Source organism: Myotis yumanensis, unplaced genomic scaffold (genome assembly GCF_028538775.1).
Source record: "Myotis yumanensis isolate MYYU_CA2020_CCGP unplaced genomic scaffold, mMyoYum1.0.hap1 SCAF_16, whole genome shotgun sequence".
Classification (NCBI taxonomy): Eukaryota; Metazoa; Chordata; class Mammalia; order Chiroptera; family Vespertilionidae; genus Myotis; species Myotis yumanensis.
Window position 1 is genome coordinate 3,168,947 of NW_027223767.1, and position 26,422 is coordinate 3,195,368.

Here is a 26,422-nt window from a genome sequence, read left to right on the forward strand (position 1 = left end):
CACTGTTCTAGGCAAGAGGCGGGATCACCAGTGAACAGGACAGCGCTGTCTGTTTGTGGCGCTTCATGAACACCACGTGAAGGGGTGAGGAAGTCAGCCAGGTAGACAACGAGGGTGACCCACCGGGGACAGGAGGAGGCCGGTGTGGCTGCAGCCAAGTGAGTGCGGAGGAAGAGGACAGTGGAGAGGAGGCCAGAAAGGCTGGGCTTCGGGGGAGGGACGGGGAGGGGAGCGAAGAGGACAGAGGAGTAGAGCGGCCTGACTGCATTTGGAAAGGGGAGACCAGGTCAGAGGCTGTGCTGGACACTAGGAAGGAGGCGCCTGGACGGGGTGCAGCGGGAGAGCTGGGGTCCGCAGTCGGGTTCTGGGTTTATTTTGAGGTGTAGAGTCAACAGTACTAAACTCTCCTGATGGATTTATTTATGTATTTATTTACTTATTGTTTAAAGTATTAAATATGTCTCCTTTTCCCCCCATCGGCCCCTCCTCGGCCACTCCCACTCCCCAGGACAAGCCCCCACCGCCCCGTGTCTGTGTCCATGGGTTATGCTAATATGCATGCATACAAGTCCTCTGGTTGATCTCTAGCCCTCCCCACCTCCCTTCCCTCTGGGGTTTGACGGTCTGTTTGGTATTTCTCTGTCTCTGGATCTGTTTTTGTTCATCAGTTTATGTTGTTCATTATATTCCACAAGTGAGTGAGATCATGTGCTATTTATCTTTCTCCGACTGGCTTATTTCGCTTAGCATAATGCTCTCCAGGTCCATCCATGCTGTTGCAAATGGTAAAAGTTCCTTCTTTTTTACAGCAGCATAGTATTCCATTGTATAGATGTACCACAGTTTTTTAATTTGCTCATCAGCTGATGGGCATTTAGGCTGTTTCCAGATCTTAGATATGGTGAATTGTGCTGCTATGAACATAGAGGAGCATATATCCTTTCTGATTGGTGTTTCTGATTTCTTGGGATATATTCCTAGAAGTAGATCACTGGGTCAAATGGCAGTTCCATTTTTAACTTTTTGAGAAAACTCCATACTGTTTTCCACAGTGGCTGCACCAGTCTGTGTTCCCACCAGCAGTGCACGAGGGTTCCTTTTTCTCCACATCCTTGCCAGCCTGATGGATTTATTTTTTAATTGTGGTAAAGTAACAGCACGTAAAATGTATTATATTAAGCATTTCTAAGTGTGCAGCCCAGGGATATTAGTACACTTACATTGTTGTGCAACCATCATTAACATCCATCTCCAGAATCCTTTTCATCTGGCAAAACTGAAACTTTAATCATTAAACAGTAACTATTCACTCCCCCCTCCATCAGCCCCTGCTAACCATCGTTTCACTTTCTGTCTCTATGAACTGGCCTATTCTTGGTACTTCATATAATTGGAATTATGCAGTATTGTCCTTTAATGTTCGGCTTATTTCACTTAGTATAATGTCTTCAAGGTTCATCCAGGTGTTAGAATTTCCTTCTTTTCAAAAGGCTTAGTAATATTCCATTGTATGGCTATACCACTTTTGTTTATCCATTCACCCATCAACGACATTTGTATTGTCAACACCTCCTGGCTACCGTGCATAGCGTTGCTATCAGCATGGTGTGCAGATCGCTGTCTGAGTCCCTGCTCTCGGTCCTTTTGGTATATCCAGATCCTCATGGATGGGTTGCAGGTAGACGCAGGGTCAGCTTCCTGCTCTCACTGGCTGTGGGGTTGGTGAGACGAGACCTGGTGAGTACCCAGGTGATGAGGGTTGGACACTAATCCCTTTTGGAGAAGCACTTGGCCAGAGGTTCCTGTAGCCCACAGGTGAAAACAAAAGTGCTCGTGATTCAATATATAGAACATGAGGGATTTAAAAGAATGTCACTATTTTAAACTGATCCCACTGTTTTCTAAAAGTTAAAAAAATTGAATGTTCTATGCCAATTTCACCTTGCCCAACTCTGTGTTAATACTCGTTTAATTTTAAATGATAGCCTTGCTAGAGTAATGTTGGTCGTAGGTCCTTGCTTTTTACCACTTTGAATATGTTTCTTTTGAGGAATCAGCTGACAGTCTTAAGGGAGCTCCCTTGTGAGTAACTTTATTTTCTTGCTGTTTTGTTGTCTGTTTCTTTTGCTGTGCAGAGAGGCTTTTTAGTTTGAAATAGTCCCATTCATTTATTTTGCCTTTACTTCCCTTGCCTTGGGGGTCCAGTTCATAAAATGTTCTCTACTATCAAGATCCATAAGTTTGGTTCCTGTATTTTCTTCTATGTAACTTATTGTTTTAGGTTTTATATTTAGGTCTTTGATCCATTTTGAATTAAATGTTGTACATGGGGACAAACTGTAATACAATTTCATTCATTTGCATGTGGATTTCCAGTTTTCCCAGCACCATTTATTGAAGAAACTATTTTTACTCCATTGTGTGTTTCTGGCTCCTTTGTTGAAAATTATCTGTCCATGTACATGTGGTTTTATAGCTGGGCTTTCTATTCTGTTCCATTATCTGTGTGTCTGTTTTTCTGCCAATACCATGCTGTTTTGATTATCGTAGCTCTGTAGTATAATTTGAAGTCAGGTAGTGTGATACCTCCAGCTTGGTTCTTTTTTCTCAGGATTGCTTTGGCTATTTGGGGTCTTTTGTGGTTCCATACAAATCTGATGATTTCTCATTCTATTTTTTTTTAAATGACATTGGGATTTTGCTGGGGGTTGCATAAAATCTGTATATTGCTTTGAGTAATATGGCCATTTTAACTATGTGATTCTTCCAATCTCTGAGCATGGGATATTTTTCCATTTTGTTGTTTCTTTTTCAGTCTCTTTTAATAATGCTTTATAATTTTTAGTATATAGGTCTTTTACATTCTTTGTTAAGTTTATTCCTAGGTATTATATTCGTTGGGTTGCAATTGCAAAAAAAAAAATGGTTTTTTAAAAATTTCATTCCTTTTTCTGAAGTTTTTTTTGTTAGTATACAGGAAGGCAATGGATTTTTTTGTACATTGATTTTGTATCCTGCAACTTGACTGTATTTATTGTTTCTAATAGTTTTTTTTGATGGAGTCTGTAGTGTTCTATATATAGCATCATGTTGTCCACAAAAAGTGATAGTTTGACTTCTTCCTTCCCTATTTGGATGCATTTTATTTATTTCTCTTGTCTCATTGCTCTGGCTAGGACAGTGATGGCGAACCTTTTGAGCTCGCCATGTCAGCATTTTGAAAAACCCTAACATAACTCTGGTGCCGTGTCACATATAGAAATTTTTTGATATTTGCAACCATAGTAAAACAAAGACTTATATTTTTGATATTTATTTTATATATTTAAATGCCATTTAACAAAAAAAACAACAACCAAAAAATGAGTTCGCGTGTCACCTCTGACACACGTGTCATAGGTTTGCCATCTCTGGTCTAGGACTTCCAGCACTTTGCTGAATAAGAGTGGTGAGAGTGGACATCCTTGTCTTGTTCCTGATCTTAGAGGAAAAGCTTTCAGGTTTTCACCATTGAGTATATTAGCTGAGGGTTTATCATATATGGCCTTTATTATGCTGAGGTACTTTCCTTCTAGTCCCATTTTATTGAGTGTTTTAATCATAAATAGAGGTTGTATCATATCAAATCCTATTTATGCATCTATTGATAAGATCATATGATTTTTATCCATTCGTTGGTTAATGTGGTGTATTACATTGATTGATTTGCGTATGTTGAACCATCCTTGTGCCCCTGGAATGAACCCCACTTGATCGTGATGTATGAAACTGTGGGTGTACTGTTGTATTAGATTTGCTAGTGTTTGGTTTAGGATTTTTGCATCTGTGTTCATCAGAGACATTGGTCTGTAGTTTTCTTTTTTTAAATAATCTTTGCCAGGTTTTGGTATCAGGCTTATATTGGCCTCATAGAATGTGTTAGGAAGTATTACCTCTTCTTCAATTTTTTGGAAGAGTTTGAGGATAGGTTTTAAACCTTCTTTGAACATTTGGTAAAATACACTGGTGAAGCCATCTGGTCCCGGACTTTTACTTTTTGGGAGGTATTTAGAGTTTCCAATTCTTTTTTTTTTTTTTTAATATATTTTTATTGATTTCAGAGAGGAAGGGAGAGGAAGAGAGAGATAGAAACATCAATGGTGAGAGAGAATCACTGATTGGCTGCCTCCTGCACACCCCCTACTGGGGACCGAGCCTACAACCTGGGCATGTGCCCTTGACCAGAATCAAACCCAGGACCCTTCAGTCCACAGGCTGATGCTCTATCCACTGAGCCAAACTGGATACAGCGATTTTCCAATTCTTCATGATTTAGTCTAGGAAGGTTATATATTTCCAGGAACTTATCCATTCCTTCTAGTTTATTGAATTTGGTGGCATATAGTCTTTCATAATATTCTAGTATGGTCCTTTGTGTATCTGTGATGACCTCTTCTCTCTCACTTCTGATTTTGTTTATATGGGTCTTTTCCTTTTTTTTCCTTAATGAGTCTAGCCAGGGGTTTGTAAATTTTATTAATCTTTTCAAAGAACCAGCTCTTTCTTTTATTAATTTTTTGTATAATCTTTTTGTTTTCTATTTCATTCAATTCTGCTCTATTTTATTATTTTCTTTCTTTTGCTGACTTTGGGTTGCTTTTGTTCTTTTTCTAGTTCTTTAAGATGCGATGTTAGGTTGTTTACTTTGGATTTCTCTTGTTTCTTGAGATAGGCCTGTAATGATATAAACTTTGTTTTTTTTAAATATTTTTTTTATTGATGTTTTGCAGAGAGGAAGGGAGAGGGATAGAGAGTTAGAAACATCGATGAGAGAGAAACATCGATCAGCTACCTCCTGCACACCCCCCACTGGGGATGTGTCCGCAACCAAGGTACATGCCCTTGACCGGAATCGAACCTGGGACCCTTCAGTCTGCACTATCCACTGATTGATTCCCATGTCAAAAATCATTTTACTACTGTGGAAATATTTTTCCTAAGCAAATTGCAGTACAGATGGTCAGAATAGAAGTGTGTGCTATTGATACCTCCCCTGCCCTCAACTGAACTTGCTCAGATTTTCATAAGGCTGTTTGGATGGGATACTTATCTCTATCTGATCAACCCAAAAGACAGCCCAGTTGTGGTGATTTTATGATGTGGGAATTAGTTTTGGAACCTTAAATCAAGAAATTTGTAATAAATTAAATTAACATATAGTTGAGAAACTGTGTGTGGAGAGAAACTGTATGTGGGGTTGATGCCAGAGAAATAAAAAACAAGGTTTGGACACAGTCAGTGGGGACAGCACGACTGTAGGAAAAGCTTCGGGGAAGCAGAAGCTTTGTTCTGTCCTTCCTGCCCCATCCCAGCTCTGTGACCTGAGTCAGTCCCCGCAGCCACCACTGCTACCGCTGCCAGTAGCCATGTCTGCGGATTTTGAAATGAAAGCACGTGAAAGAGACCTAGAACAGTTTGGCTTGTTCTCAGTGATTTTTTCTTGGTGCTCCCAGTACTATCTCTGTCATTGTAGGCACTTAGAAACCATTCCTTTAAAATGTTGTTCTATCCAACGCCAGTCTTTGTCAGGCAAAACTTTCTTAAAAAATATTTTTTTGATTTTAGAGAGAGAGAAAAGGAGAGGGAGAGAGAGATAGAAACATCTATCTGCTGCTGCCTCCTGCACGCCCCACTGGGGATTGAGCCTGCAACCCGGGCATGTGCCCTGACTGGGAATTGAACCGGGACCTTCTGGTGCATAGACGACACTCAACCTACTGAGCTACACCATCCAGGGCTGTCAGGGAAAACATTTTAAACTTTATTCATTTTTTGAATAGGTAATCAATCCACATCGTCCAAGGTGTAAAGGTACGGTGACAGGTTTTGCTCCTAACGGCTCATCACTGTCCGGCAGGAGCTGCCCAGTGTGGAGAGAGGCTCCCCTTTCCGCACCGGCGGCGTAAACAGACACACTCCGCACGCGTGCTGGTTCCCGAGCAGTGCGTTTTGGAGGCCGACCCATAGCAACGAGCCTCTTTGTTCTGGGTGGCATCTCTGGCACTGCGCCAGCCAGCGCGTCTCAGTGGTGACTGACAGCAGTTCATGGCCGTGTTCGCCGGGTACCCAGCCTTGTGGGTGTCATGTCCCTGGGCCAGGAACTTTAAGCTCATTAGGTGATTTTCTTGGATTTCAGTTTCCTCTTCCTACGGTTTGATCTACCCTTTCAGGGCATAGGCCGTTCTGGGGGTAAATGCGTGAGAGAAGACAGAAATGCAGGCAGAGCTGCAGGAACAGCCAGGCTGCTTTGTCCCTCCATTTTCAACACCTCAGCTCCTGTTCAGGATTAGCTTCCACACCATTTCCTGACAGGTTTCAGCGAACCTCATACTCATCCAAGTTAGTATGTTGTTTTCAGGTTTAAAATATATATATATTATTGGTTTCAGAGAGTAAAGGAGAGGGAGAGAGAAATAGAAACATCAATGATGAGACATAATCATTGATCGGCTGCCTCCTGCACGTCCCCCACTGGGCATTGAGCCTGCAACCTGGGCATGTGCCCTTGACTGGAATTGAACCCGGGACCCTTCAGTCTGCAGGCCAACGCTCTATCCACTGAGCCAAACCAGCGAGGGCCATTTTTTTAGTTTTTAGACATGCCCTCACGTCTGCCTAAGCACACCGAGGACATCTGTGCCGTCACACTGCGGCTTCAGGAACCCAACCCCATCAGTGTCCGTTGTTCATGGGGGTCAGATCTCCACCTTGGAGAAGCATCCTGTGTGACCGGCAAGCCGTGAGCCTCTGAGCGTGTTCTGTGTCTGTAAGACACTCAGCTCGGGAGTTGTAGGATGAAATGAAATGGCATATGTGAGCAACCAAGAGCAGAACCTGAAATGTAGATACTTTTGTAAAATGTGGTTTTCCTCTCAAACCATCTTCCTAAACAGAATCTCCTACTTAGGAATTACATTAATTAAAACGAAAATCCACCCTGGCCAGTGTGGCTCAGCGGGGGCAGGGGAGGGCAATCGGTCAATGCTTCTAATATAGAGGTTTCTCTCTCTCTAAACATATTTAAGAAAATCTACCTGCTTTAGACGCTGGGGCATTTTATTCAGACTCCTTCAGCTTTGCTTTCCTAACATGACATGTTTGTTTTTTTTTTTCTTCCAAAGTTATCACTTTGTCAACCAATTCCTTTTCTGGTCAAAAGTAAACTTTTCCTCCCTGGCTTGCTTGGCTCAGTGGATGGAGTGTCGGCCCGTGGACTGAAGGGTCCCATGTTTGATTCCAGTTAAGTGCACGTACCTCAGTCGCAGGCTTGATCCCCAGCCCTGGTTAGGGTGCATGATGGAGGCAACCAATCAATGTGTCTCTGTCTCTCCCCTGCCCTTCCTCTCTCTCTCTAAAAGTCAATGGAAAAATATTCTTGGGTGAGGATTAAAAAAAAAAAAAAATTAAACTTTTCCTTTTGGTCCCAAGTATTAACATTAGGGCCAGGCTTTGGCATAATATATGGAAGAATGTTCTAATAGCCACAGAAGTTCAGAGAGGTGTGTTGCTGTAGGAAAGAATTTCCCACTATTGCTAGGGAAATACCCATTCTAAGCTGAATAGCTCTGAGGTAGGGTGATAGGATCAGAGGTAGGGTGATAGGATCAGAAGAGCTTCTTAAAGTCCTTTCCAACCCTGAAGGCATTGCTGTGAAGGTCAAGACCTTTTCTTTGACATCATCTCTTGTCTCCTTCCATGTGGGAGCCACCATTTCAGGCCCTAGGATTACAAGGTAGACAAGGTTCCTGATTACTCTCAAACCCGCACCTCTGCCCCAACTTGCACCCTGCATTCTGGAAACACTTCAACTATTTGCTGGACATGCCTGTGGATATTCTGCATGTGCGCGCATCCATTCATTCCTTTCAAGAAGTTAGAGTGTTTGCTCTTTTCCAAGCATTTTCTAGGTGCCAGGGATGCAGCAATGAACAAAGCAATGGCAGCTTCAGCTTCTGCTCCTCTGGAGTTTACATTGCTCTCTCCTTGGATTTGTCTAAATGAAACTCACCACCCTCATTGCAGGGTTGCTTACCTGCTTCCTGTTGCATCTGGACTTAGAGCGTGACTGCAGTGCCTCTTGTCGTCACCCCGAAAAATTCTCTTGTCATGTTGTCAGCTTCCCTCCCTTTAATGTGTAATTGTCTTTTTCAGCCGCATCTTTTCCACGCCTTTTCATCTCTGGGTTCCCCTAGCCCACCAGCATTGCATCCCTCACCTGCAGCCAGAGGCTTCCTGTTGGAGGGGCGCTGCTAGTACTGCTCACTCCACTCTCTTCTGTCCTGTGAGATTGGGGTCAATTTGCATCAATTAATGGGCAAAGTTAGTTAAATCAGGGAATCTGAAAAATGTAACATGTACTTTAAACACTTTATTTTCACCTAAAACATGCAAGTGTTTATGCACCCATCTTCTGTTCCAGGGCCTCGGCATTTTCTTAAAGCAGACCTGTTGCTTGGGGTTCCCTAACGTCTTTCCACGCGTGTAATACCTCTGCCATGACTTTCAGTTTTAGTTTCTCTCAACAGGAGCAAGAACTTGTATCCTTCAGAAGAAGACCGCGCAGAATCCTTTCACATGTTTACAAATATTCCCCTAATCCTTACAGTGGCTTCTTGCTTCCCACATTTTTCAATGACTCGCCTTCACTGCATCTTTTCAAAGTCTGCAGCGTGGCTTTTGAAGAAACTGTGTCTCTCTTTGTGCTCCTATTTCATTGGTTTATATAGTAATTAAGTGATGTAAATAAACTCATTAGTACGATTAGCATAACAGGCTTGGAACAAATACACCTGACTCTTCCTGAGCAGACAACCCGAATGGTGGGAGCAGGCACACAGATGCCCCACCAGCAGGCTCCTCCCAGGCGTTATCAGCACATCTTATTGAAGTGGGTGTGTTGGTTAGCTTGGTTTTCTGTAAAATGTTAGGTAGAGGGTGTGGAAGAGCGCAGGGTTTGTATTACCAGAGTGATTTTTCTAAATCAGTTTTCCTCAGGCCACTGCTCGGCTCACACCCCTCCGGGCCCTCCTCACTGGGTGAGAAGCAGGAGCGAACCTCGGCCTTGCCCAGCGAGACCCCACTGCAGCCGCTCAGGCCCCTGCTCGTGCCTGGAGCTCCCGTCCTGGGCTCCGGCGGCTTATTCTTTGAACACACTCTGGACTCTTCCACAATCAAGCCCTTGTTCACTCTGCTGAACAAAGACAGGGCCCTGCTGCTGGGGCCTGCGTGTCCAGGATGCGCATGTCCGTGCCTGGCACCGCCCGCCCTCCGCCCCGGCCCCTCTGCCACTTGGACACTGACAGAGGCTGTTCAGCATGAAAGGGCCAGCTGGGCAGCACCTCCCTGAGCAAGCCTGTGTGGACCTCACAACAGGACGTGCTTTGTCCTTTTGGAACATCTCTAGCGCTGCCTTCGGATTTCTTTTCCGATGCTTCCCATGCCCCGCCTGCACTGGTTCTGTTTCCTGCCCTAGAAGTTTCTTGCTTTGGGTGGAACCCAGTTTGTTGGACCTGCTGGCAGCACATTCAATAAGCCAGCACATCCTGAGCGTGGCTGATGTTTCTCTTTTTCCCTTAATCTCATCTTCTTCAAGGCCCTTGTTTTTCTGGCCTTGATTCCTGGCAGTGAGCTCCCCCGCCGACCCCCAGGCTTCATTCGTACTCACTGATTTGGAGTGGGGATGGGGCTCCTTTTAGTTCAGAAATAATACATGATCTTGGAGTCTTATCCATATATCTCTCTTGACTTAAGAAAAACCCCACAGCTTTATTGAAGTATAACTTATCATAAAATTCACCCATTTAAAATGTGCTATCCAATACTTTTAGTAAATTTACTGAGTTATAACTATCCACAGCTAAGTTTCAGAACATTCCCATCACCCCATGAGGTGCCTCGGCCATTGCCAGTCACTGCCTGTTTCGCCGCCAGCGCCAGCACCATGAACCTGCTGCTGTCTTTCTTGATCCCCCCGTGACTTCTCTGTCGCTTTTCCAGCATTGGAGTGTCTTAGCAGTATACATGCTATCTGCCTGAAGAACGTCTCATGTGAGTAAGGTGCTAAACTTTGTTACCCTCTTAGTCTTTCTTCCCACATTTAAGTTTCTTTTGGTTTTCTTTGTGTGAACTTAGTCTCTGTTTAGCAAGTTGGCCTTTGGCTTATTAAGAAAGTTAAGGGCCCTGGCCGGTTTGGCTCAGTGGATAGAGTATCGGCCTGTGGACTGAAGGGTCCTGGGTTTTATTCCAGTCAAGGGTAAATGCCCGGGTTGTGGGCTTGATCCCCAGTGGGGGGCATGCAGGAAGCAGCCGGTCAATGATTCTCTCTCATCATTGATGTTTCTATCTCTCTCCCTCTGCCTTCCTCTCTGAAATCCATAAAAAAATATTAAAAAAAAAGAAAGTTGAGGTTTCCCCCCTCCTTTTGAGTAGTGTTATGTACAAAACAGATATTTAAGCCCTTCTAAGGCATGGAAAAGTACAAAGAAAGTTAAAACATGATCCAGAACACCAACTCTCAGAAGCAACCAGTGTTAACCGATTGATGGTGATTATCTTTCCAAACATCTCTCTCAGCAGTGATACAGCTATAAAGACACTTATTGATGTAGGTACCAAGCCGGAGGTGGCAGCTTTGGTTGCCATAGGAATCCAAGCCAGACATGGGCATCTTTGAGAGGAGGCCTGTAGTTCTCATGAAACTTGTACTCTAGAGGAGAGACAGTAAACCAGTAAACAAGTAAATATGTAGTATGCTAAATGGTGATAAACGCCATGGAGCTCAACAAAGCAGAGAAATGTATGTATTAAGGGTCTGGTTTACTATTTAATGTGGTGCAACAAGAGAGGCCCCTCTTAATACAATGGCATTTGACCAGAGATCCCAGAAGTGAGAGAGCATGAACCATACGGTCTATGAAATGTAGGAATGTGGGGGAAGAGCATTCTAGGCAGAAGGAACAGCTAGTGCCCAGGCCTTTAGGTGGGAGCATGCTTCCCATATTTGAGGAACAGCAAGAAGGCAACTTAGCAAAAGCAATGTGAGAGGGAGAAAGTGAGTCCACTGAGAGGGGTGAGGGCCCGTGGGGACAATTATTCAGGGCCTTGGAGGCTATTGTAAGGGCTTTAGGTTTTCCTCCCAGTGAGGCAGAAAGCCATTAGAGCTTTGTAAGTGGAGGTGTGATAGGATTTGACCAGGTTTTAAAAGCATCACTCTGTTATCTGAAGAACAGACTACAGAGAGGCAGGGGCAGAGGAAGGGAGGCTGGTTAGGAGGCAGTTGCAAAAATCCTGGTAGGAGATGACCATGGCTTGGACTAGGTCAGTGGTCGGCAAACTCATTAGTCAACAGAGCCAAATATCCACAGTACAACGATTTAAATTTCTTTTGAGAGCCAAAGTTTTTAAACTTAAACTATATAGGTAGGTACATTGTTATTAAATTAATTAGGGTACTCCTAAGGCTTAGGAAGAGCCACACTCAAGGGGCCAAAGAGCCGCATGTGGCTCGCGAGCTGCAGTTTGCCGACCACGGGACTAGGTGGTAGCAGTGGAAGTGGCAAGAAGTGCTGAGATATGATGGCATTTACGATATATATTCCATTTATGGAGATGGAGAAGACTATATGAAACATCTGTGGGAGAAGAATCAAGAATTTGCTTTTGTTCCAGTTAAATTGGAGATGCCTATTAAGACATTTAAGTGGAGTGTCAAGAAGGTAGTTGGGTAAATGAATCTGGATTTCAGAAGAGAGGATTGAAGATACATAGGTGGTATTTAAAAGCTACAAGTTGGATGTGATGGCCAAGTTAGACAGAGAAGAGATGACCAAGTTGGATAGAGATGACTGAGCATTAGGACACTCCAGGGGAAGATGAGAAGAGAGAATGGACCACAGTGTTCAAGTGATGCAGGAGATAGAACCAGCCATTCCACTCATGATTTTATTACATGTTTTTCACAGCAAGATTTAGTTAGTTGTGTTTTTACTGTGAGATTAACTATGAAAGCTGTTCAGGGTAATTTCCATAAGTTAGTCATTGCTGATAGTAGCAAAACAGTTACCACTTAGGATTGGTATGCATTTTTATTAGCCGTAGTGTTCATCTTGGATAATCAGCAAGTCTTTGTTAAAGCGTTTTCTTCATCTCCTCCTCAAGAGTTGCTTGTACGTTCATTTACCCCCAAAATAGTTATGAAGCGTCTGTCCTGTGCCAACCCCATGTTTTTTTGTTCTCACAGATCTAACTTATCACGCGCAGGGGTTTGCCTTTCAGGTGTCACTTGGCGTCAGCCTCCCGCAGTGGGGTTTTTCCAGCCTCGTCCCTCCGCAGTTCTCAGCGCTGCCCCGAGGCCCGGAGTCGGTCAGCTGGGCGTCCCTCCCTCGCCTGGAGGGGACTCCGGACTCGCCGGAGAGATATGCAGATGAGGTGGGCGGGCCGCGCCCGACGGGCGCTGTGGGCCGAAGTGGGCGGGCAGAATGCAGATGAGGGGGCGGGGCTCGCCTGCGCGCCCGGAGCCGCCGGGCGAGCGGCCGCCGGGAACTGGAAGGCGCCCGGCCCTTTCTTTGACTGGAGCGGACCCGCCGGACGCGGCCGCCTGGTCCGCGGGAGCCGGCTTGAGCCGCCGCGCGGGGGACAGGGTCCGAGGCCGGCCAGCCGGCCGCTGCCGAGTCGGCTGAGCATGGGCAACCACCCGGGGCGGCCCGAGGAGCCCGAGCCAGGTCAGTGCGGGCGGCGGGGGTCGCGCCGCGCCCCCTCCCCGGCGGCGCCCTTCCCCCACCGCGCCCGGCGGCGCAGCCCCCGCCCGCGGCGCCGGGCGAGCGGAGCGATGAAGTTGCCGGGCCGGAGTCTGGCCTCGGAGCGCGCCGGTGGGCTTGGGACTTACCTGCGCTGCCCCGCGACCAGGAAATGCCACTCCCGTAAACAGGACCTGGAGCCCGGTCCGGCCCGGGCGCGGCGGGAAGGAGCCTGGTTCGTGGCGGCGCCCGCGGGCCGGCCGGGCGGGCGGGGAGGGGGCGGGTGCCGGTGGCTCCGGTGGTGGACTCCGCCGGCCCCCTGCCTGCGCCCGGGCGAGGTCTCCTGGCCGCGTGTCGGCGGTTCTTGCAGACTTTCCAGCATTTCCACGGAAAGTAGGACTTGGCGGCGTCTCGGGCTCATTGTCCGTTTCGCAGCGCATCGTTCGCTTGTCTGGAGTCCGCGGGGGGCGGGGGGCCCCGTCCGCAGCTGTTCCTCGGGGTCCGACCGGGCTGACCGAGACGGGTTTTCCCGCGGAGCCCGTGCTTATTGCGGCGCCTCACCTCCGCTGCCCTCCCGCAGAAACTGAGCAGCGCGTGGAGTCAGCTGGGCTCTAGTCTTCGTCCTGGCCTCCAGCACAGATTTAGATGCTGAAAACCACGGGGTTGCACTTAAAAACAAAGCGGAACATTTATGTGCGGTCACATGAGACAAATGGGCTTTAATTTAGCCTAAAAAAACATTGCATGGTGGCTGACTGGGGAGAGATGGTCCACCCGGTGCTGGGTCCCGGGCTGGCAGGTGACAGGTACTGCTCCCTGTGCCAGAGCCAGAAGTCGGAAACATTTTTCAAGCGGGTAACTTTTACGTTTGAATTCGAATGAGGAAATGAGGTTCTGAGAGATGGAGCAATTAGTCCAAGTCAATTCCTTGAATTGGGAACAGTTTTGTGCTGACGACCTTGGGCCTTAGCTTCAGCTGGCCCCGTCCTTGGGGCCGGGCTGGGCTGAGGTGGTGCCATCCTGGCAGTTGGGGTACACTGGACTGTACAACACTGGGGTCAGAAACTTCGCCACATGGGCATACTGAGAAGAAAAGTTTTACAGATGGGGCCACGGCATAGATTACATAGGCGTCAGTCACTCTCTAACATGCAGCATTTATCCAAACTTCTTTGGGCAGAGTAACCAATATCTGCAAAATAATGTCTTTGTTATAACAGCCCAGTGATAAACTGTTAGGTAAAGGATATGTAACATTTTATTTAAAAAAATATATTTTATTGATTTTTTTACAGAGAGGAAGGGAGAGGAATAGAAAGTTAGAAACATCAATCAGCTGCCTCCTGCACACTCCCCATTGGGAATGTGCCCGCAACCAAGGTACATGCCCTTGACCGGAATCAAACCTGGGACCCTTGAATCCGCAGGCTGACGCTCTATCCACTGAGCCAAACCGGTTAGGGCAGGATATGTAACATTTTAAAAACACCTCTCACTAGGACCCAGCTGCCCGGGTACTGTGAGAACCCTGGCGTGTTATTTCCTTTGTGTCGAACTTGTGAAGAGTCTGTCCCCTGGCGAGGGCTTTTGAGAGTTCCTTGGGTGCTGTGTTCTGATTTCTAAGTGACTGTGCTTTTTAAAGCCCTCTTCGGGGAGGGACACGGGAAGGAGACTTCTATGCCAGTGACTTATTTCATTGCATCTTTCAAAGAGTGCATATCACTTCAGAATGGAAACTCCGGCGGATACGCTGCCAATAAGATTAGAAAATCATAGGAAAGACTTATTTATTTATTTATTTTAATCCTCACCCGAGGATATTTTCCTATTGATTTTTAGAGAGAATGGAAGAGAGAGGGATTGACAGAGAAACAACACATCGATTGGTTGCCTTCTACAGGAGCCCCGACAAGGGCTGGGCCAGGGAGAAGCCTGCAACTGAGGTACATGCCCTTGACCGCCCTTCGGTCCGCAGACTGACCCTCTAGCCACTGAGCCAATCCGGCTAGGGCTAGGAAAGACTTTGAATGCTGGGCTATAGTTGGCTGAAAGTGTGAGTATAATTTTAATTGGTCTCTCAATGCTGTGTGACATGCTATAGGATACATCAATGAGATCCTAGGAATGAGTTTTGTTAAAGATTAACATATCTTCAGGCGGCTGTACTGTGGGGGCTGGAATGAGGCAGTTGTGCTTTGGACTAGAATCAGAACAGGTGCTTCAGTGGGTCATCAGAGCAAGACCCAAAGATTAGTGGTACAGGGAAAGGGTCAGTAGAGGGAGGCTGGATGAGGCAAGGACATCACCACGAAGGACATTCGAAGTGCAACTTAATATTTTTAAACTTTCTAATTCAGAGAAGTGTTTTGGGGATGGAGGAGACAGATTTTTCCTGTTGAATGTGTGTTAGGTATGATATTTTAGGCTGTTGAATTCTTTTATAAAATACTTAAAAAAATGTTTATATATGGCTCCTGTCAGATTGATTTGTACACAGTATCTGTATTGTGTCAGTTTTGTTCTTTGAGACACCCTTAAACAGAATTAGGACTGAATGAGGTTGATTAGAGAGTAATACCCGAGAAAGACAAAAGGGGTGGGAAACAGAATTAGGCCAGGAAAGCTTTAGACCAGCGGTCGCCAACCGGTGGTCCGTGAGATTGGCGACCGCTGCTTTAGACCATGATGCAGATCCAACACTTAAAGGAAAAGGGGGAGGCAGCAGGTTTGGGCTGGGAGATCCTCAGAGCAGACTGCCTGTTAGAGGAGTCCCAGGTCGGGCAGAAATGGCCAGTCCTGTCCTCTCGCTGTGGTCAGTCACAGCTGGAGGCTGCCTGAAAAAGAATGTGCCTTCAGCTCAAAGGCAAGTGGAGTCCTAGGATCCCGGTGGCACTAACTGCAGTCCCTGCAGCTGAAGCCACATTCTTTCTTAAATAGAGATCCAAGTGGCACACCTCATGGCGGTATCCACACGACCTCAGTTGCTTGGGCAGGGGTGGTGGTGGTCTATTTAAAGGGTAAATGAGGTAAAATCCTCATCTTCAGTCTCCCCCACCCTCTTTTTGCTTAAAAGAGTTGGAATTGCCCAATCTCTTCCTGGTGGGAGCGTCTCAGCTCCTCTGGCCACACCTGAGGCGGAAGGCAAGTTCCCAGCCTCGGTCTCTTTTCCAGCCCTGGTATTGGCTGTGGTAGCAGCAAGATTCCTCTTTGGTGGCGATTGCGATCCTCTGCCTCGGGTCATTGTGCCTGGCTCTGTACTGTAGAATGGACAAGAGAAACGGATCAAGTGAAAGATACGAAAACTTGCATGAATGAGGGACCATGTGGATGACACATCTTTTACTTAGAAGGTCCCAGTTAACAGTCCTTCAGCAGCCATCCAGGTTGTCAGTGTTTGCCTTGTCAGAGAGGCTGCTGGGTGCAGTTGTGCAGGTTGTGAACTGTTTAAAGGCATCTGGGAAAGGGATGAGTGGGCCCAGGTGAGGCTGTAGCAATCCAGAGGAAAGGGTGCCATTTTGCACATTTGCCTTTTTATATTCACATAGAGGTGGTCAGTATGCTAAAGAGGCCTTAGCAGGTGAGCTTAGAAGATTTTCCCCACTATCACTGCTAGCTGCTTCTTTTATTTTTTTCCACAACCATTGTTTGTTACAAAGGTGAACGCAGATAAGCTTTTCAGTAGGATTTCTGGTAGTGAGCACAGCCACCAGGACCCCCCCCCCCCCCCCCCCCCCCCGCCCCCAGCTTTTTGCATTCACAGTGACGGAGATCAGCTACCAGCAGGGTCTGGTCACACTGGATAAGGATGTCTTTGAGCGCCTTCTTGGAAGCCTCATCCACATATCTCTGGTAGTGAGCCCCCAGGGCTTCGGAGGTGGACCGCCACCACCTCCACGGGGACTGAGATGTCCACGCTGGTAAATTGCTCCTTCCCCAGAAGGAGCTTGTATTGCAGTGTGTGCACTGGGGCATCTCCAGGGGCCGCCCTTCACCTTGATGAGGCTGGGCCCGTGTGCATATGCCCGGCTGCCGCCGTCTTCTGCAGTGGCCGACCTGCAGGGACTGCAGAAGACCCTCGGGGAGCCTGCACAAGAGATCCTCCCCGTGCGGCCCTGACACTGGAAAAGCTCACTACTAGCTTCTTACTCTTTGCCTTAAATTTGTATGTGTGTGTTTAAGCAGTGAATTTTTTCATTTGGGGGATGTTTCTTTGTCTCCCCATTTTGGCTGCCTCCCTGTGTTTGTTTCTATGCATTAGGTAGAGCTGTTACATCTCCCTGTCTTGGGGGAGTGGCCTTGTGCAGTAGGTGTCCTGTGGGCTCATGATCACCTGAGGTGGGTGCTCCAGCTGTGTCTGTTGAGTGGGTTGTGTGTGCCCTCCTCTTGTAGTGGAGACTTGATTGCTGTTCGGAGTGTGACTTAATATTTTTAAACTTTTAAACTTTCTAATTCAGAGGAGTGTTTTGGGAATGGAGGAGATGGGGATTTTTCCTGTTGAATGTGTGTTAGGTATGATATTTTAGGCTGTTGAATTCTTTTATAAAATACTTTAAAAAATGTTTATATATGGCTCCTGTCAGATGAGACCAGTTCATATTGTAGAGCCATAGAAGGAGCAGAACACATTGAGAATTTTAGAGGTTTTAGTATATCCTTTTAAAGACTTTGCCATTCCATGCCAAAGCACTTGGACGGAATAATCCTGCAGCCAGACCCAAGCAGTCAGCGTGTCTTTACCCTTGCCATGCTCTGCTCATTTGTCTGCTACCTTCCCCCAGCCATCACGCCCCCGGCACCCCCTTTGCTTGCACATTGAATAAGAGTTGGCTCTTCTCCAGCTGAGTCAGAACACTTGAGAATCTTTATTGGTCTTACTCATCTCCATGGCTCCTAACACTCTGCAGAGGCCCTAGCAGAAAGGAGGGTTTTAGTAAGCTGATGGTGTTCCTTGTATTTCCAGGAAATTTTTGAATTCTCAGCAGAAATCAGGTTTGACATTTTAAAATCAGTGTAGTTGGCCAAATATTTAAAATTTTAAATTTAAAGAAATCATTTGTTATGAACTTGGGAAAAGCTTCTTTCACCGAGTTTTTTGCATTCCATCTCACAACAAATCTAACCCAGATATCCTGGGCCAATGACTCCCCCTGGGTTGGCACAGGGAACTTGACCACTCACTGTCTCCTTTCAGCCCTTCGGGGACTGAACACAGCCCACCATCGCATTTCCCTCTGTCTCACAGCTCGTATCACCGTCCCCTGCCTCTGCTTATTTTTTAACCCTTGCTCTGTTACTTCAGAAAAATTGGTATTTTCTTCTTCACTCTATTCTTCCCCTAATTTCCAGGTACGTGTTCCAAATTAAACCTAATTATGGATAAGGGTTAGATTAGGGATGATGATAAAACTTTCATAAAAAGTAGTCATAAGTTTTGACCTGAAACTATATCTAATAAAGCACTCGTGCCAACAACCCCCAAAGCCCTTGAAAATCCCCTTTGTTTCGTCTGCCAAAGAATTCATCTCCTTCCTCTAATTGCTCTTGCTTTTCTCTCTAGCACCAGTAGCCAAATTAAAAAAACAACAACCTTGGAAGGGTAAATTATCAGCAGTCTAACCTTCTGATTTATCAACAGATAAACAAAGAACCTATTCATAGTGGTCATAGAACTGTTATGAAAATAATGTGTACAGTTTTATTTAGGTCTCTTCTGCTCTCCCTTCAATCTGAATACAGTACATTGTGCCAACGTGACATGGAATCATATGCTTGCAAATGGGACCAAAGATGTGTTAAAACCGTCTCTGCAGGTTAACAGGGGGGCCGGTCGGGAGGGGCTGCGTGTATGTGTTTTGTTTGCACGTGTGTTTGTATGAAGTCTTCCTGACATCCTAACCTTTATGACATTCTGCTTTTGTGCATTATGCCTTGGTAGGGTTTTCAATCAGTAATTGTGATTAAGAAGGAAGAATAAAAATCAAGAAATAACAGTAATTGGATCAGTGATTGCATATTAATGTAAACTGTACATTTGACCTTTATAAGAAATTCTGGTATCCAGAGCCTTCTGCTAACCATTTCAGATACAAAAGAGTTCTTAAAGTATTACAAACATGGCCGTTTTATTTACTGTTTTTTTCATTGCTCAAACCATCACTATCACTGTCAGTTCTGTCACCAGCCTTGACTCTGGGGTGCCTGGGGCTTCTGATGGCTGTGGTCAGTCCACACTGGGGTCATATGCTTGTCAGATTCTGGGCTTCTTTCTCCGTCACCTGCTGCCTCTAATCTGCTCCCCAGAGCCTAGAAAGCAGTAACTAAAGCTGCCAGAATTGAGTGTAAGCCATAAGTGCTTCTTCTAATAATGAAAGGGTGTGAAGTTTTTAGCTTCTCTGGAGACCTCTTGTTCCTGTTAGTGACAGCATCTCAGGTAGCTGAACGGCTGTACACTTGTGCCCTGACGCGTGGTTCCTGCGTCAGCGCTCCCCGGAGATGCTCAGGTCTCTGTGTCTGGGAACCACACCGCGCTCCTTCTCCTGGCCCTTTGCAGGGATGCTCCCGGCACAGAACCTGACAGCTGACTCCTCTATAGCTTGAACATAAAACCATTTTGTCCGGGGTGTCCCATCAATTGGGGTCAATTAACGCCTATTTTTACTCTTAAAAGTGCTGCCCTTGCCCCGCTGGCCTGGCTCAGTGGTTGGGTGTCGACCTATGAACCAGGAGATCATGGTTCGATTCCCGGTGAGGACACATGCCTGGGTTGCGGGCTCGATCCCCAGTGTGGGGCACGCAGGAGGCAGTCAGTCAATGATTCTCATCATTGATGTTTCTATCTCTCTCTCCCTCTCTGAAATCAATTAAAAAATTTTTTAAAAAGTGCTGCCCTTTGAAAGATAAATTATACGTTCATCCCACTGATCCTTTCAGGCCTCAGCAGCTCAAATGTCACCTCCCCTGGTAGACCTTTTCCCCAGCGGTAGGCTCCCCCTCCTCCCCAGGGGGCAAGATCCTTTGTTTGCAGGGGCTGATGAATAATCCCCAGGGCTTGGTTGGGCAGAGTCTGAGTTGATGAGCATTAGCATGAGGGGGCATGAAGGGGCCAGACAGGGATGTGTGAGGGGAAGGCGGGATGGGGAGAGGACAGAGGAAATGCGGGAAGCGCGGTGGGCTGGGACTCATAGGCAGGCTTCCGAATGTTACTGTTACCGTCGCCCCTTGAGAAATTTTAATCTCTACCCCCACAGGCTGTAAGTCAGATGTGAGTGTTTTAGAAATGAGAGTGTGTGTAATGAAGGGGACCGAATACATAGAGAGATTCTGGTGAGGCTCAATTGTAAGTAAAGTAAATGAAACAAACACATTCTATTTTCCCTCGGTGACAGTTGGAATATTAGACACAACTGGGTCCAGAGGCAGACAGTCGAGGCTCATTTCTCCTTTTTGACCTTGATGGGTCTTCATGACGGCAGAGGACTTGAGCTGCATCTCTGACGTCCCGCCCACCTTTCAGAGAATAGGATTCTGTCAGATGCTCTGGAGGGGCTGGCGAGAAAGCATTTGAATTTGTACAGAGGACTGTCTTTCCCCCCTTTGTAGGCCAGAAAAGAAAACTTCCAAATAAGGATGCACGAGCTACGCCGGGAAACAAAGGGAAACAATAACTAAAATGCAAGTCTCGCCTTTGCCCTGGCATGAGAAGAATGCAGACTGTGAGCTGACCTCAGGGTTTCTGTCTTATTTCATATTTAGGTGAAATGGTCAGCGACCATTATTTCCAAAGAAGTTTCTCTTCAGACTTCTAAGGTGTTTGTGTAACACTGAGGTGATATGATATCCTTGCGAGCGCAGACTGCCGCCCGGCTGTGCTTGCCGGGGTCCTGTCCCAGGAGGAGAGGTTTGCTGCAGAGGTGAATGAGCACAGCTGGGTGTAAAATTGTGTGCATGCTGAGGAAATCTCTATGCAGTGCGTCCAGGGGACACAGATTGGTCAACTTCGTTTGCCTTCTGGTGTCTTGGTGTCTTGGTAAGCATGTTTTGACAGGGCCTGAGCTCTCACAGTCACATTTCCCACCACTCCCTGTAGTTCTTTCCTTTCATGGACATTTACTTACCTGTCTGGCTCTATAGGCAGTTGATTGTGCCCTTTGATTTTAAAAAATAAGACTAATTAAAACTAAGTAAGACTAAATTACAATAAGTATTATTTTAAGATTAGTGAAATAATTAAGTGAGCATGCTACACATACGTACTGAGGCTATAACAGACTGTCCCGGTGGCTTCCAGGGAAATGGGCGCTTAGGGTGGTGCACAAAGTTGAGGGGTGCCCTGAGAGTACCTCCGCGGGTGAAGGCGGCGGCGAGGCTGGGAATGGATGCTGTTGCCCCGCAGTGGTCCCGGGGGAGCTTGAGCTCTCTGGCCCTCCATCATTTCCCCAAATTGAGACCCAGGGTCAGATCTGTGTACCTCCCCTCTCCCCTCCCATCAGCCACGGGGAGGCTTCAGGGGAGAATCTTTTTTCTTCCCTTTCCCAGCAGTCTTTCATTTCCTTTATGAATTTCACCCTGAAGAAGGCATTCTGATATCCTCAAAGCAAATAAACACTCACCCAGTATTTTCTTCCTTAACAAGTTCACTCTCAGGGAGTTGGCTCCAGGGCTGACCACAGGTCTGCCTGCACCCCACCGGCTGACTCAGGTCCGCACCAGGCCTGACTCACTCCCCTGCACTACTTGCCGCCACCCTCAGGGCCTGTTTACCCAGGACCTCATGGCCTTTGTGGGTGGGAGGGGAGGCTAGGTCGCTGCTTGCCCTGCGGAGTGGAGGGTGAGCGTTAGAGGCCTTGCGATGATTTATGTGAAATATACATTTGGTCCCCAGTTCCTGGCACAGAGCTCCTAAAACCCATGGCATTTGAGTGACAGGGGTAAGAGGAGTGTGTTTTGTTACTCACAGTGAGCCTCTCAACCATACCTGAGTTTATGCTCTTGGAGAATGAGCGGCTGGTTGCCAGAGGAACCAACCAAGTGGTTAGAGATCTGGAACCCTCCGCCCCATCCCTGGCCTCTGGTGGAAGGGGAGGGGGACTTGGATATTGGGTTTAACCATCTGTGGTCAGTGATTTGATCAAACATGCCTATGTGATGTCACTTTCATAAAAGTGATGAGCAGTGGGATTTGGAGAGCTTTCAGGTTGCCCAGAGGCTGGGAGGGTGGCGCACGCGGAGAGCATGGACGCGCCATGCTGTCCCCACACCTTGCCCTGTGCACCCTTTTCCATCTGGCTGTTCCTGAGTTGTTTCCTTAACCCGTAATCTAGTAAGCAAACTGTTTTCTGGGTTCTGTGAGCCGTTATAACAAATTATCAAACCTGAGGCAGAGGTTGTGCGACCCCCACCCTCACCCCCAGTTTGTAGCTGGTTGGTCAGAAGTACAGATGACAGCCTGGCACTTGGGCCCAGCACCTGAAGTGGGGAGTCTGTGGGACTGCCTCCTTCCCCTGCAGTGACTCGGGGCCGTCAGAATGGACTGGAGGACACCCAGTTGGTGTCCAGAGAGCTGGGGAATTGGTCAGTGCGTGGAAAACCCACACACTTGGAGTCAGAAGTTGCTGTGAATACAGTAGAGAAAGTTTCTTTTCTAGGCCTCTTGAAGGTCTTGGTCCTCCCTGCATTCTGCTCAGCGCTGGCGGGAGGCCCTGGCCAGCTAGCTGTCAGTGAGGTGCTCCTTCCAGTGTGAAGCGTCCAGTGGGACTTGTTCACGGGGCAGCACCTCCGGTCCGGAGACCGTGGAGAGGAGGGTTGAGCCCCAGGCAGGATGTCGGCATCCCTGGGCCTGCCTCTAAAACCATCACCAGGTTGTCAGGACCCCTCACCCCTCGCCTCTGGTCGGAGAAGATCTGCTCTAAGTCAGCCTGGTGCTTGGAATTCAGTCGGAGTGTGAATTCCTCTTCATTATCTTTGCCTGGTAATTGGTGATGCCCTTTAAGTCTTTAAATCCATTGCTTTACCTCAGGTTAAGTTTCTCCCATTGCTTTCTACTTACCATCTGGCTTTCTATCAAACTTATATTGGATCCTTCCGTTCTTCCTCCATGTCTTTTAATTAAAACAACAATAACATGGTATCATCACACTATCCTTTTTCTCAGAATTGAGTGAAAGTCCTTAGTTGGTCTTCTAATCCGCTAACTGGGTGTTGCTGGTCATCAGTGTTTTGCATGTGAAAGCCATCTCTGCTGATACCAAGTTTCCTCTCTTAATGTAGGTGTTTTCCTTTTCAATCTCATTGAAAATATGGGTGGGGGACTTTCCATCTGTTTACCCACTGCCTTGCTGAGGGACCTGGGAATCAGGACTGATGTGCTCCCGGAGTTTAGCGCTGCTGCCGGCCTCTGTCACCCCCTCATCCCACCAGCGTTCCTGGCCAGAAGGAACTTTGGACAGGTGCTGGGCTTCTCTCGTCCTGGTGCAGGGCCTCTCTGGGCCTCCACTGGATGGGGTGGGAGGTGTGCTGGATGCATAGGAAGGTAGCCTGCAGGGCAGCATTCCACAGCCTTTAAACTCCCATCTGCATCATGCTGTCTGCATCATGCTGAGGGATTTGACTCCAGATGTGAATCAGGCTACGCAGAAAACGGGATCCCACAGCACATGGCACATCGAATACAGCATATTCCCTTAATAAAGCCAGCCTGATTTAAACACGTTGAGTCCCCTGGGCTCATGTAAATGTCCAAATTCCTGCAACCTCCTCAGTGTATAAATTTTTTCTTCTTACATTTAACAGCAGGGCTCTGGAGCAGAATTCCTGCACTCAATTCCTGGCCCCTTGTTTACCAGCTGTTTCTTAATTTCTTGCTTTATTCCTCTCCTCTGTAAAGTGGGGATAGTAACACTTCCTTGAAGGAGTTCTCAGAACAATGCCCAGAAGGTAATAAGTGTAAAAAAAAGTTAGTAAATAAATTAACAACTGTTAACTCCGTTCCTTTCCTTGCTCTTCCTGCCTCTCATGTCCCTACTTCTTTTCAGTCATTTTCAATGAAGTAGTGACCACAACTCACCGCCCCTCTGCCCAGGTGCTCTTGGTATAGTCAGGGCGTGTATTGTTTTCCTATTATTGCTGTAACAAATTACCACCAACTCCCTGGCTGAAAACAATACACATTTATCACCTCACAGTTCCAAAGGTTAAAAGTCAAGGTGTTGGCAGGGCTGCGTTCCTTCTGGGGACTCAGGGTGAATCGTTCCTTGCCTTTTCCAGTTCTGAAGGCCACCAGCATTTTCTCTCCCTCTGCCTTCAAGTGACTACGCAGCCGCTGGTCCTATCATCATCTCCTTTTTCTTTTCTTTCTTTTTTTTTCAGGTTTCATATATTTCTTCAGAAGGTGACTCAACTATAGAATAAAGCATTTTTAATATTATGAAATACAATGCTTTGAAACCTTTTCCCCTACAGCTTCTATAATCCAGGGGATTCTCTTATCTGAAGTTTTCAAGCACTCAGGTATTTTGGATGACGTCTGATGTGATCAGTAAAGAAGGTTGCAATGAAGCGGGAGCCATGAGCATAACCCTCTTGTAAACAAACCAGCAGGGGCTTTCTTTTCTGTCCAGGCAGCTGTGCAGTCTCAGGTAGGAACTGTCCATCCGAAGGAAGCTGGTCATCTTTTGTGATCAGTTTGTTTGTGCACCCGGACCCTGGGCAGCCTTCACAGACGGGTGGCATCATAGCTTTCCATGGACTCCCCTCCGTTCCCTGGTATCCACTAGAGGCTTTTTGCCCCAAGGACAGAGCACTGGGTCGCATTGGAGGGAATGCTGACACAGATTTATATTTTCTTGGGTTCTTCAAAGCACAGTCCGAGCTCCATGGCTTCCCACAGAGTGGCCAAAATACACATCCTTTGGGGTCCACAGGAAAAGATCGGCATTTAGGAGCTGGGAAGCTCCTCCGTTACGTGAGTGCATTCTGTAGTTAGTTTTCCAAGGGTCTGCAGTGGCATCACATAAAGCCACCACCTTCTTTAATATCGCAGCCACCAGGCCGGTGTCTGGAGCAGTGACAACAAAGCCACGTTCTGAGGCAGCCCGATTGATGACCAGGTTTTTACATAAAATCCTGTTCAGTCACATTAAACCAGACAGCGACACAGTGCAGGGCGTGTTCCGGGTCCTGCCTTGGTGCAAGTGGACAGCAGATTTCATTGTGCAGTTCAGCCAACACTGTCTTGTTCAAGACTTTTCTGCCAACCCCAGAGCACTTGATGCTGGAAAGCTGTTCAGTGCCGTTCTTTCCTGTCCACGGCTGCTTGCTTTTTGTCTGCACCCAAGGGTCGATGGTCGCCAGTCGTGGTGGAGAGAGACAAGAGGCAGGGGAACCAGAAGACAGGGCCTCAGCTTTCATGTCTTACTTTTCTGTCTTTGACCTTCCTGCCACCCTCTTAAAAGATCCTTAGATTCCTTTGAGCTCACCAGATAATCCAAAAGGATCTCCTCAACTCAAGATCCTTGACTTAATCACACCTGCCAAGTCCCTTGGCCATGTAACATGTTCCCAGGCCCCAGGGTTTGGGATCTGGACATCTTCAGGGCCTCAGGGGTGCTATTCAGGCTCCTGAAGGGAGGAAGAGCCGAGATACACTTTATGGCAGCACACTCACTCCACAGGGCGGCCCCAAGCAAGAGGTGGGGACTCCGCCGGGGACTCCGCCCAGGAGGCAGTATTTTGTCCTGTGGAATTGGGAAAGGTTACACGGAAGAGGGACATACAGCCGAGTTTTGAAGGCCGAAGGGCCTTTGCTGGGGTGGAAGGGTTTTAGGCAGAGGAAATAAGCACTTGCCAAGAAAAGGAGTTGTGAAAGAGCCCCGCAGTTTTAGGGACTCTTAGATCTTTGGTGTTGCCAGAACGTTAAGGAGGGTGGTAGGCAGAGAAATGTGTAGTTTAAAGCAGTGTGCTGTGATGTTTTGGAATGTGTTCTGTGAAGAAAAGGGAACTAGTGGAGCTTTTTGGTGTTTTGTTTTAATATAAATGTTTTGTCTGATTATGTTAGTAATACATGTCAGTTTTATAGAAAACTAGAGGCCCGGTGCACTAAATTCTTACAGCGATCAGGGCTGATCAGGGCCTTCCTGCGGGCTGTCGCCCAGGGCCTGCCTGATGGGGGAGAGGGACCAGGGGAGGTTGGCCGGCCCTGGGAGGTTGGCTGTGGGAGCGCACTGACCACCAGGGGGCAGCTCCTGCGTTGACCGTCTGCCCCCTGGTGGTCAGTGCGCATCATAGTGACTGGTCGTTCTGGCATTCTGGTCGCTTAGGCTTTTTTATATATAGATTAAGAAACTAAAGAAATGTATCTGGGAAGTAAAAATCACTCCGAAATAATAACCACTCCATGTGGTGTGACTATTGAGTGCACGCACACACCTGTGTACTTTTACACAGTTAAATCCTATGGTATATTCAGATTCTGATCTTGCTTTTTTATTTGACAGTGTATCATAAGATTTCTTCATGTCATTAAATATTCCCAGATACTCTTAACATGTTCATAATATTCTGTTGTACATATTACTGTAATTTATTTAATCCTTTTATTGTTGGATCCAATATTTTTTTCTATTTTAAATAATTCTAATAAATACATCTGTGTT

The 26,422-nt window shown here is 46.8% G+C and overlaps 1 protein-coding gene across 9 annotated transcripts in view; it reads left to right on the forward strand.

Moving 5' to 3' along the window:
- SPECC1 (sperm antigen with calponin homology and coiled-coil domains 1) overlaps positions 1-26,422 on the forward strand; it is a 227,888-nt gene that overhangs the window by 79,606 nt on the left and 121,860 nt on the right. The window contains exon 1 of one of the 9 annotated variants that reach the window (XM_070395189.1): positions 12,542-12,758. The exons of the other annotated variants lie outside the window; for them this stretch is intronic. Within the exon in view, the coding sequence (XP_070251290.1) occupies positions 12,719-12,758 (40 nt within the window). The 5' untranslated portion in view covers positions 12,542-12,718. Of the gene's footprint in view, positions 1-12,541; positions 12,759-26,422 lie in introns of those variants that run through there. 9 annotated transcript variants of the gene reach the window in all.